This window comes from Salmo trutta, chromosome 25 (genome assembly GCF_901001165.1).
Source record: "Salmo trutta chromosome 25, fSalTru1.1, whole genome shotgun sequence".
Taxonomy (NCBI): Eukaryota; Metazoa; Chordata; class Actinopteri; order Salmoniformes; family Salmonidae; genus Salmo; species Salmo trutta.
In genome coordinates this window covers 13,533,713-13,550,983 of record NC_042981.1, presented here as the reverse complement: position 1 = coordinate 13,550,983, position 17,271 = coordinate 13,533,713, and the positions used below count along the sequence as shown (strand labels likewise).

The 17,271-nt window shown below is 39.6% G+C and overlaps 1 protein-coding gene across 1 annotated transcript in view; it reads right to left on the bottom strand.

The window, feature by feature from the left end:
* The window catches only part of LOC115161783 (endoribonuclease Dicer), a 57,453-nt gene extending 43,806 nt beyond the window's left edge, over positions 1 to 13,647 (bottom strand). Inside the window, exons 1-4 of the mRNA XM_029712564.1 lie at positions 13,465 to 13,647; positions 1,190 to 1,247; positions 990 to 1,057; positions 158 to 346 (exon numbers count right to left, since the gene is read on the bottom strand). Of these exons, the coding sequence (XP_029568424.1) occupies positions 158 to 271 (114 nt within the window). The 5' untranslated portion in view covers positions 272 to 346; positions 990 to 1,057; positions 1,190 to 1,247; positions 13,465 to 13,647. The remainder of the gene's footprint in view (positions 1 to 157; positions 347 to 989; positions 1,058 to 1,189; positions 1,248 to 13,464) is intronic.
* Positions 13,648 to 17,271: the final 3,624 nt, after the last annotated feature.

Below are 17,271 nucleotides of genomic sequence, written 5' to 3'. Positions count from 1 at the left end.
GAATGTTCGCAGTTTATTGAGCGAAAGGTCAACGGTGAAAGTACCAATGTCTACATACAACGCAATGCACTCTCCTAGTGCATAGTCAATTGTCTGTTTAAACTGTCAGTTCAGCTCAAATGTCAATTGTTAGTTAGACTACTTGCTCATTCCTCACCTGATATTTCCTAGGCGTGTAGATGTTGTCGTGGATGGCCTCCTGTTGCCACGGGAGACCAAAGAAAGGCCCCATGGGATTGGAGGCGGGGGTGACCAGCTGGAGTCCTGCCATGCTGCTTTTGGGGGATGCTGTCTTCCACTCTTCCACTTTATTTTGTATCTAATTTCATCTCTCCTCTAATGCTTACTGGTTCAGAAATAAACGGACAGCATGCAGACATGACGTTACTAATAATACAAGAATTGCTAATATTATTGAATGACATGATCAATAATTTAATCATTCTCCTCTAAAGCTAACTGGTTCAGGAAGAAACAGACAGCATGCAGGCATGATGTTGCTAATTATGGGCAATTCCACAGTAACAGAGTGATGCAGACTTAGTGCAGATGCAAACTTCGGTAACAGAATGACGGTTGGTGCTGTTTGTGCCATCATTCTGTTAGCAAACTTTGCATCTGCACTGTTCTTCAAGTAAACGTGTTTTTGTAAAAATGTCAGTGGAAATTGTTAAAAGTAGTCCTTGTGCATAGAGTTGTATGGTTTGTTAAACTTTGAAATAAATGGTTTTTGTTTGACATACATTGTATAGTGAAAAAGCTGAGTCTCAGCATCACTGTCACCATGGAATTGCCCTAATACAATAATTGCTAATATTATTGAATGACATGACCAATAATAAATCATTTAATCTTTCTCCTCTAAAGCTAACTGGTTCAGGAAGCAACAGACAGCATGATGTTACCAGTAATACAATAATTACTAATATTATTGACAAGACATGATCAATAATAAACATGATATTCGCACAAGTGAAATGTATACTTACAAGTAGCGGCATAGACTCTGTGATGGGCCAGGCAGGACTTCTTCTAGGCTTCATGTCAACTAGAGGAGCTGTACAGAGAAACACACAACACAACCCCCTTAACATCAAACCCATTGATAGACCTATTGCACAAAAGCAAATGAAACTGTTGTTTCCGAGATAACTATCATATGTCAGGCTTATGGTAAAATGTATTTTACCTCTATGCAGTTGACTGGCTGTAATGGCAGGGCTTGAGAAGCTGAAGATTCTTCCTTCCTAAACAGAAATCACAGACAGAAAGGGAAAATACATGAGAGCACAGACATCTTGATGGGAGGAAATGGGAGAGTTCTCGGGTGTGGGCCGGAGGGGAGTGGAGGAAGGAGGGCGGTGGGGTAATCTAAATTCTGGATGGACACTAGCTTTTCAACACATTGTTGCCGCCCTAAAATTAAGACCCCACGCCTGCCCTGACTACCACAGCTCAACACAGCTGCAACCAATCCCAGCAGTCATTTCTGCTCAGCCAGCACAAGCCCTCATTTTTATAGAGTGATCACATTTGCTGTTAGTTAAAAGGCGGTTGGCTCCCTCTCGCTGACTGCATCCCAAATGGCATTCTATTCCATATATAGTGCACTACTTTTGACCAGAGCCCCCATGGGCCCTGGTCAAAGGTAGTACACTACTTAGGGAATGGGATGGTGTGCCAGTGTCTCTGACGCCATGCTGAGAGAGAACATACAAGCATATATAAATAAAATACAAACAATTATATTAGGCCTAACCCCAATTAGTCTACTGGTCGATTGTTTGGTAGATTGGCTGTTGGTCGACCGAGATCTTTTTAGTCGAGCATTAGCAATATATATATATTTTAGTCGAGTAGATATAATATATATATATATATATATATATATATATATATATATATATATATATATATATATATATATATATATATATAGCTGCACCCATCTCAGTGAATTAATCTGAAAAAGGTTATGGTAATTTATGTTAATGCATTCAATATATTATTATTCCAGTCTTACCATTCTCATTCTCGGAATTGACACATTGTTCGCAGAGCGCACAAAGTTTTGTCAATTCAATTTAGTCAGTGTCTTGTTTGGAGCGCTCCTGTCAATGTTGAGTAAGGACGAGCACCTGATTACACATAAGTACACTACCAGTCAAGATTTTGTAGAACACCTACTCATTCAAGGGTTTTTCTTTATTTTTACTATTTTCTACATTGTATTCACCTCAAAAAGCAAGCAAACAAACAATGTTTTTACATCCGTTGAGAATGACAATAGTACCTCAATTTATCGGAAAAATATTTCCAGCCCTCTCCCTTTCGATAACCACTCTGTGTGATCCAGTGGAAACGTAATAAAACAGGCCTACCTGATTACTTCTTATCAGTGCTTGACTTGGGTGCTGGTACTGTTTATATATAGGTACAGGAGCTCCACAATACTTTTGTGCTAATATTCTATAAGAAGAACAGGAGTTCAAACAGTAGAACATTTGAGATGCTCCACTCTGGTGAGCTCTTGCCAAAGTCAAGCTCTGCTTCTTATCCCTTGCGCAAATAGCCTACAGCTGTGTCTGTCCCAAGCTCACTAGAGCAGGAAACTGAGGGCCCAGGATACTTTATACAATGTTGCAAGTTTGCTAGTGCAAGCTTGAGGCCAACTGAAGTTAATAGTTGATACAATGTTCCAAGTTCCTTGCAGAAAGGCCATGTGTAGCCGATGTGATTTATAGGATTTTTAAAAAGTAATAACTATCAGGATATTTCCTACCTGCAGGCTGCAATGTTTTTATTTGTTGCCTTTTTGTAGGCTATTTTTACATATTTGGCAATGGCAATAGAAGTTACTTTTTAAGTTGATAATTTTGAGTTAGATTTGGAGAGAAATTTGATTAACCACGCGACATTGATTTTGAGATAAGACGCTATTATATATGAAATGAAACTGTTCCACGAAAATGTGCGTATGAAAACCAGAACCAGCACGCAGATCGGTAGAAATGGTCATACAAATTGGCATTCCACATGAGAAAGGTTGCCAACTCCCCGTATAGCCTATTACCAGCAACTTCAGGAGAGTAATGGCAGAACCTGCGAAAGCCAGCAGGAGGAGAATGGTTGGGTCAGGGTACGTTTTTTTTCTTCTTCTTCTGGTTATCTAGATCTCTGGCTCCCTCGAGTCACGTGTGTTATTTCATCAAACAGTAAGCTGATAGAACCAAGCATCCTGTGGCGTACAGCATCAGCATCGAATAGCCCCCGCGATATGCAACCTTTCAGGGAAGTCATTAACCAATATACACAGTCAGTTAGGAAAGCTAAGGCTAGCTTTATCAAACAGAAATTTGCATCCTGGAGCACTAATTCCCAAAAGTTTTGGGACACTGTTAAGTCCTTGGAGAATAAGAGCACCTAACAGCTGCCCACTGCACTGAGGCTAGGAAACACTGTCACCACCGGTAAATCTTCGATAATCGAGAATTTCAATAAGCATTTTTCTACTGCCAGCCATGCTTTCCACCTGGCTACCCCTATGGCATGCTCTCCCTTATGTAAGGAATTAGGCACTTTCCCATGTTTACTACAGTATTTATTGTCGACTACACAGTAGCCTAATAAACAAAAACACATTTAAAAAAATAAGGATAAAAAAAAATACTCTCAAAATGAAGATGTTGATTTAGTTATGGATCCATTCTATAACGAATTACTATGGGAATAAATATCACTGATTTACAGAAATATTGGAACAAAGTTGGCTAATGAAGGCAAGCAACTTAGAATCCTCCGAGCCTGTACCCTACTCCTGACGTCACGTTGTACAGCGCCATAGAAATCGTGAGGGTTTCGTTTTTTCCTTTTTCTCTGAATAGAAACACCATAATATTAATCAAATGAATTAAGCCAAATTTCTTAAAATCAATCCCATATACTATGTTATTACAAAAAAGGTTTTAAATTCTCTGGTAATGCCAATACGGAATACAATCAAATGCTTCTCAAAGATGCCCTCTGGAGGTCAAACTAGCAATAACTTGAAGTAACAGAAAAAAATGGCTGAGAAATAAATGACGTGTCACAGAATGCTGAGGCAGCACGCAAAGTGTGCCGCAGTATGACAACTTTAAAGGAGGAACCAATTAGAAGTCGACCGATTAATCGGAATGGCCGATTAATTAGGGCCGATTTCAAGTTTTCGTAACAGTCGGAAATCGTTATTTTTGGATGCCGATTAGGCTGTTTTTTTTTTTTTTTACACCTTTATTTAACTAGGCAAGTCAGTTAAGAACACATTCTTATTTTCAATGATGGCCTAGGAACGATGGGTTAACTGCCTTGTTCAGGGGCAGAATGACACATTTTTACCTTGTCAGCTCGGGGATTCAATCTTGCAAGCTTACGGTTAACTAGTCCAACGCTCTAACCACCTGCTTTATATTGCACTCCACGAGGAGCCTGCCTGTTACGCGAATGCAGTAAGAAGCAAAGGTAAGTTGCTAGCTAGCATTAAACTTATCTTATAAAAAACAATCAATCAATCATAATCACATTAACTACACATGGTTGATGATATTACTAGTTTATCTAGCCTGTCCTGCGTTGCATATAATCGCTTAACCATAAACATCAATGCCTTTCTTAAAATCAATACACAAGTATATATTTTTAAACCTGTATATTTAGTTAATATTGCCTGCTAACATGAATTTCTTTTAACTAGGGAAAATGTGTCAGTTCCCTTGCAACAGTCAGGGTATATGCAGCAATTTGGGCCGCCTGGCTCGTTGCAAACTGTGAAGACTATTTCTTCCTAACAAAGAAAGCCGACTTCGCCAAACGGGGGATGATTCAACAAAAGCGCATTTGCAAAAAAAGCACAATCATTGCACGAATGTACAGAACCATAAACATCAATGCCTTTCTTAAAATCAATACACAGAAGTATATATTTTTAAACCTGCATATTTAGCTAAAAGAAATCCAGGTTAGCAGGCAATATTAACCAGGTGAAATTGTGTCACTTCTCTTGCGTTCATTGCACGCAGAGCCAGGGTATATGCAACAGTTTGGGCCGCCTAGCTCGTTGCGAACTAATTTGCCAGAATTTTACGTAATTATGACATAACATTGAAGGTTGTGCAATGTAACAGGAATATTTAGACTTAGGGATGCCACCCGTTAGATAAAATACGGAACGGTTCCGTATTCCACTGAAAAAAACCCGTTTTCGAGATGATAGTTTCCGGATTCGACCATATTAATGACCTAAGGCTCGTATTTCTGTGTGTTTATTATATTATAATTAAGTCTATGATTTGATAGAGCAGTCTGACTGAGCGGTGGTAGGCAGCAGCAGGCTCGTAAGCATTCATTCAAACAGCACTTTCGTACGTTTTGCCAGCAGCTCTTCGCTGTGCTTCAAGCATTGCGCCGTTTATGACTTCAAGCCCATCAACTCCCAAGGCGGACCGGTACGTGGGTCATTTGGTACCGGGCCGCAGAGAAAGAATAAATAACTTACATTTTTTCTGTTTTATTTATTATCTGAGTCTGAACGATGTTTTATTTTGAAAAATTAACGCGGAGCACAGACACCTTCTCTTATACACAGAAATAAGATGGTTAACCCGAGGGAGTTCGCTGGCCAGAGTGTTTGAATTACGAGAGCCGCTGCAGAGATCTCTCAGAAAAAAAGTCTCCGCTGGCAGCACATTTCAGTGACGAGGAATGGGTCGCAAAACTCGCTTACTTGTGCGACATATTCAACCTGCTCAATGAACTCAAATCGGTCACTTCAGGGGAAAATGACAACTGTCTTCAAGTTGGCAGATAAAGTAGCTGCATTTAAAGCCAAACTGGATTTGTGGGGACGGCGCATGAACAGAGGTATATTTGACGTTTCAAATATTTGCGGGGATTTTGGAAGAGACTGAGCCCGAGCCTTCAACATCCCAGCTGGTGCACGATCACCTGTCTTTGCATTTAAAAGAGTTTGAGCGCTACTTCCCAACCACAAAAGACCCACGAACTGTCAAGGAATGGATCCGCGACCCATTTGTCAACAAACCAGGTGAATCCAGCATGTCTATGCAAGAAGATGATCAACTGCTGGAGATCGCAAATGACGGCGGCCTTAAAAGTATGTTCGAGACAACAACTCTGCCGGTGTTCTGGATTAAATTCACGGCAGAATACCCTGAGATCACCACAACAGCATTGAAAACCCTGTTGCCATTTCTGACATCCTATTTGTGTGAAGCGGAATTTTCTGCAGTGACAGCAACCAAAACAAAATTACGGAGTAGATTGGACATAAGCAACACACTTCGGGTGTCATTGTCTCCCATTACCCCTAGATGGGACCGTCTCGTTGCAGAGAAACAAGCTCAGGGCTCCCACTGATTTAGCATTATGGTGAGTTGTATTTTTCATGCACTTTATATTTGTTTTTGTGTTGTATCTTATTTTTAAGGCATGTTTAAACGTTACCATAGCGACCAGAGAGTGTTAGGGGGCAGAGAGGAGGTTACTCATGTTATGTTGTTGGTGCCATGTTACGAGGATGCTGCTAATAAAGTTGCATACGAGTACACAGTGGATTCACGTTTATTATAATATTTTTAAAAATACCCGTTTTTATGCCGGTCGTATCATTTTATTTTGTATTTATCCGCCGGTCCGTGAAAATATTGTCTGACATTAAACCGGTCCGTGGCCCAAAAAAGGTTGGGGACCGCTGGTGTAGCTCAGTTGGTAGAGCATGGTGTTTGCAACACCAGGGTTGTGGGTTCGATTCCCACGGGGGGCCAGCACAGAAAAAAAAATAATGTATGAAATGAAATCTATGCGTTCACTACTGTAAGTCGCTCTGGATAAGGGCGTCTGCTAAATGACTAAAATGTAAATGTAATGTAAATGTAAATGAAATGGCTAGCTAGTTAGCCGGGTGTGCGCTAATAGCGTTTCAAACGTCACTCGCTCTTAGACTTGGAGTGGTTGTTCCCCTTGCTCTGCATGGGTAACGCTGCTTCGAGGGTGGCTGTTGTCGATGTGTTCCTGGTTCGAGCCCAGGTAGGAGCGAAGAGAGGGACGGAAGCTATACCGTTACACTAGCAATACTAAAGTACCTATAAGAACATCCAATATCAAAGGTATATGAAATACAAATCGTATAGAGAGAAATAGTCCTATAATTCCTATAATAACTACAACCTAAAACTTCTTACCTGGGAATATTGAAGACTCATGTTAAAAGGAACCACCAGCTTTCATATGTTTTCATGTTCTGAGCAAGGAACTTAACGTTAGCTTTCTTACATGGCACATATTGCACTTTTACTTTCTTCTCCAACACTTTGTTTTTGCATTATTTAAACCAAATTGAACATGTTTCATTATTTATTTGAGGCTAAATTGATTTTATTGAAGTATTGTATAAAGTTGAAATAAGTGTTCATTCAGTATTGTTGTAATTGTCATTATTACAAATAAATAAATTCGCCAAAAAAAATTATAAAAATCGGCACCGGCTTTTTTTTGGTCCTCCAATAATCGGTATTGAAAAATCATAATTGGTCGACCTCTAATAAATAAATAAATAAATAAATAAATATATATATAGTGGAAGTCGGAAGTTTACACACTTAGGTTGGAGTCATTAAAACTCGTTTTTCAACCACTCCACAAATTTCTTGTTAACAATCTATAGTTTTGGCAAGTTGGTTAGGACATCTACTTTGTGCATGACACAAGGAACTTTTCCAACAATTGTTTACAGACAGATTATTTCACTTATAATTCACTGTATCACAATTCCAGTGGGTCAGAAGTTTACATACACTAAATTGACTGTGCCTTTAAACTGCTTGGAAATTTCCAGAAAATTATGTAATGGCTTTAGAAGCTTCCGATAGGCTAATTGACATCACTTGAGTCAGTTGGAGGTGTACCTGTGGATGTATTTCAAGGCCTACCTTCAAACTCAGTGCCTCTTTGCTTGACATCAGGTGAAAATCAAAAGAAATCAGCCAAGACCTCAGAAAATAAATTGTAGACCTCCACAAGTCTGGTTCCTCCTTGGGAGCAATTTTCAAACGCCTGAAGGTACCACGTTCATCTGTACAAACAATAGTACGCAAGTATAAACACCATGGGACCACGCAGCCATCATACCGCTCAGGAAGGAGACGTGTTCTGTCTCCTAGAAATGAACATACATTAGTGCGAAAAGTGCAAATCAATCCCAGAACAACAGAAAAGGACCTTCTGAAGATGATGGAGGAAACAGGTACAAATCTATCTATATCCAGGGTACAACAAGTCCTATATTGACATAACCTGAAAGGCCGCTCAGCAAGGAGGAAGCCACTGCTCCAAAACCGCCATAAGAAAAGCCAGACTACAGTTAGCAACTGCACATGGGGACAAATTTTGTGCTTTTTGGAGAAATGTCCTCTGGTCTGATGAAACAAAAATAGAACTGTTTGGCCATAATGACCATCATTATGTTGGGAGGAAAAAGGGGGAGGCTTGCAAGCCAAAGAACACCATCCCAACCGTGAAGCACGGGGGTGGCAGCATCATGTTGTGGTCCCGTGTGGCTCAGTTGGAAGAGCATGGTGTTTGCAACGCCAGGGTTGCGGGTTTGATTCCCGCGGGGGACCAGTACGGAGGAAAAATGTATGAAATGTATGCATTCACTACTGTAAGTCGCTCTGGATAAGAGTGTCTGCTAAATGACTAAAAATGTAAATGTAAAATGGGATGCTTTGCTGCAGAAGGGACTGGTGCACTTCACAAAATAGATGGCATCATGAGAAGGAAAACTATGTTGATATGTTGAAGCAACATCTCAAGACATCAGTCAGGAAGTTAAAGCTTGGTCGCAAATGGGTCTTCCAAATGGACAATGACCCCAAGCATACTTCCAAAGTTGTGGCAAAATGGCTTAAGGACAACAAAGTCAAGGTATTGGAGTGGCAATCACAAAGCCCAATCCCATTGAAAAATGTAATGGCAGAACTGAAAAAGTGTGTGCAATCAAGGAGGTCTACAAAGCTGACTCAGTTACACCAGCTCTGTCAGGAGGAATGGGCCACAATTCCCCCAGCTTATTGTAGGAAGGCTACCCAACACGTTTGACACAATTTAAAGGCAATGCTACCAAATACTGATTGAGTGTATGTAAACTTCTGACCCACTGGGAATGTGATGAAAGAAATAAAAGCTGAAAAAAAATAATTCTCTACTATTATTCTGACATTTCACATTCTTAAAATAAAGTGGTGATCCTAACTGACCTAAGACAGGGAATTTTTACTAGGATTAAATGTCAGGAATTGTGAAAAACTGAGTTTAAACGTATTTGGCTAAGGTGTATGTAACCTTCCGACTTCAACTGTATATATACACACACAGACATAAGACAGATCCCGCTTCTGTGGCCTGTTTGAGTGTGTGTGTTTAATAGCCTACTGATTCCGTGTCATTTAACCTGTTTGGGATAGGGGGCAGTATTGAGAATTTTGGAAAAAATAGGTGCCCATTTTTAACTGCCTCCTACACCAACTCAGAAGCTATTGTTCAGGGTTGGATAGAAAACACTCTGAATTTTCTAAAACTGTTTGAATGGTGTCTGTGAGTATAACAGAACTCCTATGGCAGGCAAAAACCTGACAAGGTTTCATGCAGGAAGTACCCTGTCTGACAAGGAGTCGTGCGTCTTGCATCTGTTTATTGAAAAGTAAGGATCTTAGCTGTAACGTGGGCTCCGATAGGCTCTCAGAACCCGGGAAATAACTGAAGGTTGACGAGGGAGCCTCAGGCTGAAACACATTATCGGCTTTGGCAAGTGGCGGCTCAGAGGACCTTTGAATGAGGCGCGTGCACGATTCGCTCCTGAGGAGAAATTTAATTCGGCTGTTTAGGCTCAATGCATATTCCCGGTCGGAATATTATCACTTATCTACGAGATAAATGGCATAAAAATTGGTTTTAAACAGCGGTTGACATGCTTCGAAGTACGGTAATGGAATATTTAGACATTTTTGTCACGCCAATGCGCCATGCTCGAGACCGTGATGAAGCATTCTGATAGTGTCTAGAACTCACGAACAAAACGTCGCTGTTTGGATATAACGATGGATTATTTGGGACCAAACCAACATTTGTTATTGAAGTAGAAGTCCTGGCAGTGTATTCTGACGAAGAACAAGCAAGGTAAGAACATTTTTCTTATAGGAAATGTGATTTTGGTGGAGGCTGACCTGGGTGGGTATCTAAATAGCTAGCCCTGTGATGCCGGGCTATGTACTTAGATTATTGCAAAATGTGCTTCATCCGAAAAGCTATTTTAAAATCGGACATATCGAGTGCATAGAGGAGTAATGTATCTATAATTCTTAAAATAATTGTTATGCTTTTTGTGAACGTTTATCGTGAGTAATTTAGCAAACTGTTAGTAAATTCCCCGGAAGTTTGCAGGGGGTTATGCTTTTTCTGAACGTCACATGCTAATGTAAAAAGCTGTTTTTTGATATAAATATGAACTTGATTGAACAGACATGCATGTATTGTATAACACAATGTCCTAGGTGTGTCATCTGATGAAGATCATAAAAGGTTAGTGCTGCATTTAGCTGTGGTTTGGGTTTATGTGACATGATATGCTAGCTTGAAAAATGGGTGTCTGATTATTTCTGGCTGGGCACTCTGCTGACATAATCGAATGTTTTGCTTTCGTTGTAAAGCCTTTTTGAAATCGGACAGTGGGGTTAGATTAACGAGATTCTTGTCTTTAAATAGCTGTAAAATAGTCATATGTTTGAGAAATTGAAGTAATAGTATTTCTAACGATTCAAAAATCGCGCCACTGGATTTCAGTGGCTGTTACGTAGGTGGGACGAGTTCGTCCCACATGCGCCAGAGAGGTTAAACTGTTCAAAATGGTCCGAAAAATATTTCTAATAACCCTCCTTTTTATTGATCTACTTATTACAAAAATTATTTTGTTCATTGTAATAATACATGTCATTAATCGGCTTAGTACAGCATCCTAGTATAACCACCATTGAGCTGTAGAACTAAGAGCGCATCCTGTTTAGTCTTAATACCGTAACTTAGGCCTATATTTCAATACTTATATAGGCTACTGTATCAATCATTTGTTTATGTAATCACACAGCCTAATAGTCATTCATGATTTGAAATGCAATCAAGCATTTTATGTTTTAAAATAAAATAAAGCAAGCCTTGAAAAATTAGCTTACACAATAAATAAACCGTTCATTACGTAATTAATTCACGAATTAATGCGACTGTTTTAAAGTCTTTGTTGTAATAAAGGCTTAACAAAAAAACATTACAAGAGACTCTCTGGTACGCTTATAACTGATTTAGTGTTGTTTACATTGTCCCAAATGGTCAGAAAAATTATATTGTAATCTAACAGCACCTGTTTCGATTGGTCGAAAGAATAGAAGAGTCTCAATTTCGGGGCCAACCCTAAATTGGAATGAGTGCACTTCAAATGATTTAATGAGGATCCATTATTGATGTTTAGTACTGATGTTTAGAAGCATTTTTACAGTGGTCAGAAACTTCTGAAAGTGTCATTAATTATTGTTAAGCATGAGGCAGGTAACATAATACAGTATGATAATTGCTTTTTATCTAGGTTTAGTTTAATGCCTGTGAATCTTAGACAAAATGTAATTGTGAGACACTTGGTTATCATCATTATTCTCCAAGGAAATGTGTTTTTCATTTTAAATGCAAGAATATGATTAATGATATAAAAAAACATAACTAAATAATGTGTAAAAAAATATATAGTCTATTTGGGAATCATTAAAACTTGATATTGACAATTGTAGTGTCACACCAGAGTCCAAATTCAAGGCTCTAATGTATGAAATGGTTCATTAAAATGGATATAAATTCTAAATTGAAGGTGGCCATGTAATATTTTGAATTGTTTAGCCAGTTTGTGACTAAATGTAGTTTTTTTATATTTTTTTTACTTTAATTTAGAGGAAATTGTTTTTTCAATATTGTTTTGGCCATATGGTAACTACCAACATATGGTATTGGTACCTAAGTACCCTGGGAAAGCTCATCCCTACCCTATGGGTCCTGGTCAAAGGTTGTGCACTTCATAGTAGGGAATAAAGTGCCATTTGGGATGACAAAATAAAAATACATCAAAACAATGTATTAATGCTTACTCTGCCACAACTCACATTTGGGGTTAGTGACAGAGAGAACAGTTTTGTGTGAAGAAACATTTGCTACGCATATGTGGGCAAATGGTGACGTGACAACCCCCACCACCTCAAAACCCATGCACATGCTTTCACATACCATACATACACATTCGGGAACATGGGCTAATATTGAAACTGAACAGGGGTGGGTATAGGCCTGTGGTATATAAAATAGATTTGAAAAACAAGTCAAATTGACATGAGCAAGTTAACTCTTTGATCAGACAGTGAAACCAAATATACTGGTAACTAGCTCCTATCTGTGGTGAAACGACTTGATTCGGTGTTACTCAATGCCACAACCCCAGCTAGTCATATTGTGGCAATATGACTGGGGACGTTTTTAATCAATGAATGAGCCATCATAACCAGTCCGCTGATTTTCCAAAAGTTAACTGATCAACATAAGTGTACATAGCACATAATGAATTGTGCATAAATGTAGCTAACTATCTCAACAGTCTCATCACCAGCAACTGACGACTTTCGTTTAGAATCATTAACCAACACATTCCAAACTATGACATGAAATTAGGGAAATAATTTGGAAAAACACTAGCGAACTAGCTATTCTAAATTAGGCCTCAAGGCGACATTGGCCTTTCATTGAAAGGAAATAGCTAACTGGCGAGTGAATGATAACAAAACTGGCTGTTGCAGTAGCATTTAGCAAGCTAGCTAAGCACAGGTGGCTACTGGCTAACTAGCTAGCTACAACAAGCTGGTGGCAAACAACCACGTCCACGAGAACACGTGTATACCTTGGGGAAATGTCTAAATATATGACAAATCATACAATGTGTTTATTATTTGATCGTTTGATAACTAGTAAACGGGTTGATAGCTGATGCAATGGCGTTCTAGTCAAACAAAAAGTCAAAATCCCACGCGTGCAGCTAGCTAACTTAGCTACCGAACTTGACACAGGCTAGCGAAGTAGCTAGTACCTGGCGGATTGACTAGCTAGAATCAATATAGATACAGTACAGAGAAATATATATACAATTATTTTGTCTGAGACGTCTAATGGAGATGGCAAAACTACAATAATCATGTGGAAACAAAGTTAGCCATGCTAACTAGCTAGTTTGCTAGTTAACATAGTTATATTATGGATGTGACAAGGCATGGACATTGCCACCAGTAAGGAATAGCATGCATTCGGGGTGTTTCGGTTAAACTTCCTCACCTATAAAATATGTTTTATTGGACCGTCTTGATAGGAATTTGTCCTGTTATTTCGTCTGATACCCCTTTCCACCATTCCCTCCTGCTGCTGCTGTCAGGAACTAATCCACCACCGTCAAGACTTCCTTCCACCTGGGCCTTCGAAATGCAACACTTTTGCGTAAAGTAGCTATCTACGTAAAAAATGTATTTTTCATAGCCTAGATGACGTGCGTGTGGTGGTCGAGAATACAAATCCCCTCAAAACCAAAGAGTAACTACGCAAATAAAACGACCCCCCCCCCCCCACTCCCAACATTGGCCCCTCATGTTAAAGAAAATGTCAAATTCTGATTTGTGCATAACAAAGAAACAGGGAAAATAGCTATAATATTGACTCAAACTGTAAGAGCTGTCCAACTTTATTTGTGTTATTTTGTTTCCACAACTTTGTAGCCTGCTTGAAAAAAATGTTTTTAAGCAAAAGGGCAACAGCAGTGTTCCACCTAGGGGCATTCGGAGATTCTGTGTTTAATAGTCATATGTACAGGGTTGCAGGTGTGATTGCAGGATACAGTGAAAATCATGCAGGACTAAGTGAAATAAAATCATGAAAATGGTAATAAAAAAACAATAGAAATAGAAATATATACATTATAACTGTATCAGTGGTTTGACAAGACGAGATGTGTGTGACCATCAAGGCCTGAAGAGGAACTGACTTGTTATTTCTTAAACAATTTAAATATTATATCCATCAACTGAGTATCACATAAATCCTAACTTTTTTTTATTTATTTTTTACACATATACTGTATGAGTATGCCAGTCCCTGAAATAGGTAGTGTAACAGGGTAAAGGTGCCTATTAATTTAATTATATTATGGTAGCCATGCAGTTGTACAATGTGAGCTGATTGGTCCATTTGAATTAATAGTTTTTCTTCTCTGATTGGTTTCAGGTGTCACTATGGAGAATGTGCCACACATCTACCTGTTTCCACCGCCATGGTGGTTAATTTTTCAGCCAGGAGATGGACAGGACAGAGCTCCTGCTCTCCATAGTCCCACACCAATATCAGTGTGCATTCACAGTTATCTATCAAGTCTCTGTGTTGTGTTAAGGTGTTGATTGTAGGCAGGAGTGCAACTTTGGTATTAGAAGCAGGGGGGGACTTTTCCCTTTTTTTCCCCGGACAAACACTCCAAACAGCCTACCCGACCGCTCGGAGGCGTCCACATGGTCCTAAAGCACACCGTTGCCTCATTTTGTATCACATTCCAAGTATAAAACTGGGGGGATAAACATCTACTTTCAGAATGTGGGGTGTCCCCCATCACTCACCCACAGTGAAAGTTGCACCACTGATTGTAGGTATCCTCTGTACAACCACAGCCTTCTGAGTGGTCCACCTCTCAAAAGAAGGTCCAATGCACATTTAATACATTTTCATTGAGTGGTGTGATTGATAAATCTGGTCTTCTTGTTCCATTACCCCACATACTGCGACTGGCGTATTGAAACAGACAGGTGCATTTTTTTATTATTTAAACTATTTAGTTTTTGTTCACCAAGTTGTTTTCACTTACAGAAACTCACAATAATTACCATTTAGTAACTGTTCTTACCTGATTAATATGCTCATTGTTATTTTGCCATTTACTGTGTATCACAGAAGTTAGGTGGCATCTTAATTGGGGAAGACTGGCTTGTAATAATGACTAGAGCGGAATGGTATCAAATATGTCAAACATATGGTTTCCATGCGTTTGCAATTCCGTTCCAGACATTATGAGCTGTCCTCCCCTCAAAAGCCTCCACTGCTGTGTATGTATCTGTACGCACACTGCATGTTGAAGGTGACTGTTGCTGATGACCCCTAATCGATCTCTCTGAACCAGCCAGTGAATTCTGAGACGAATGGTGTCTGGAGGATTGTAAAACCCAACATGGCAAACAGTATGCCCAGGTAACTCAGACCCTTACATGTCCTGATAATAAAAAAGTTAAGATGGAAACAATATTAAGATCAGTGGTGGGCAATGTAGGTGCTTCTCCTGATGACACCACCTGTCTTAGTCTGAGGGAACCCACTTTAGGACTATGTTAGGAACAAAACATTTGAACACTCTGGTTTCTTTATTGCTCCTATAACACTAGTTGGGTTTTGGTGGGCAACTGTAGGTCCATGTACCACCTGCGTACCAAATGGCACCGTATTGTAACATGTACGCTAAGAACCGGGAAGCAAGTACAGGGAGTGAATTTAATAGATAAGGGAACATTAAAGAAAATAAGAAACACGAGTAGCGTACAGACATGAAGCACAGAAACAGACTAACACCTGGGGAAAGAATCAAAGACACTGACAGATTTAGGAGAAGTAATCAGGAAGGGATGGAGTCCAGGTGAGTCTCATGAGGTACAGGTGCAAGTAACAGTGGCAGGTGTGCATAATAATGAATAAACTGATGACGTCGAGCGCCGGGGAGGGAGTAGACTTGACACCTATATAAAGGTATTACTTTTGACGAACACTGAGTCCTGGTCAAAAGTTGTGCACTAAATGGGGAATATGGTGCCATAACCTAGTAGTAAAGTTCCTACTTTATGGTCCAGTCGAGAGCCCCAGCAGGATGGTCTGGGAGTACAACATGCATTCCATCAACCTGGAGAAAGCAGGGTCAAGCACACCTACACCCTGAGAATAAACCATCTTGAAGACATGGTATGTCCTGTAACCATGGTTAAGGTAACTTATTTCCTTTGTCGTGCTCTACGTTTGACAGGAGCCTTAGTCAAAAGTAGGTCACTACGTAGGAAATAGAATACCATTTGTGGTGCAATTTACAGTACCAGTTAACAGCTACTCATTCCAGGGTTCCTTCATTGTACAATAGTAAAACATCAAAGCTATTAAATATCACATGGAATCATGTAGTAAGTGTTAAACAAATCAATTTGAGATTCTAAGTTGCCACCTTTTGCCTTGACATGCTCTCAGCTTCATGAGGTAGTCACCTGGAATGCATTTCAATGAACAGGTGTACCTTGAAGAAATTCCCCAAATTAACCCTTTGAGCCAATCAGTTTTGACAAGGAAGGGGTGGTAGAGAAAATAGCCCTATTTGGTAAAAGACCAAGTCCATATTATGGCAAGAACAGCTCAAATAAGCAGAGAGAAAAGGCAGTCCATCATTACTTTAAGACTTGAAGGTCAGTCAATTCAGAAAATTAAGAACTTTGAAAGTTTCTTCAAGTGCAGTCACAGAATCAAAGTGCTATGATGAAACTGGCTCATGAGGATCTCTACAAGAAAGGAAGACCGAGTTAACTATGCAGAGGATAAATTAAAGTTCCCAACCTCAAATTGCAGCCCAAATAAATGCTTCCGAGTACTACTTACCCATTCTTACTACCTGGCGTACCAACCAAAATACAGGGGGTGGTCCACCCAGGTCTTACCTAGTGTGCATAGACAGAGTACATACTACGGGTATATGTATGCCTGCATGCCTTAGCACTCCCAAGGTTCCTTCCCCCCTGGGAGCAAAAACAGAATAATTACTAACATAAAATGAACAATGTCAATAATCAAAAACAGTCCTTTTGAATTAAACATACCTCTGCAGGACCAGCTACAAACTACTTCACAACAAATTATACAAAGAAGCTCTCTCCTAACAAAGGAACACTGGCTTTTCAAGCTGCAGAAGGAGTCGGTAATTGCAGACAGCTGTATCCCCTGACGAGAGGGCGGGGTCAGAGCTCCAATCTGCAATTGGACCGACCAATCAGCTGTTTAGAATCCAAGAAGCCATTTCCTGAA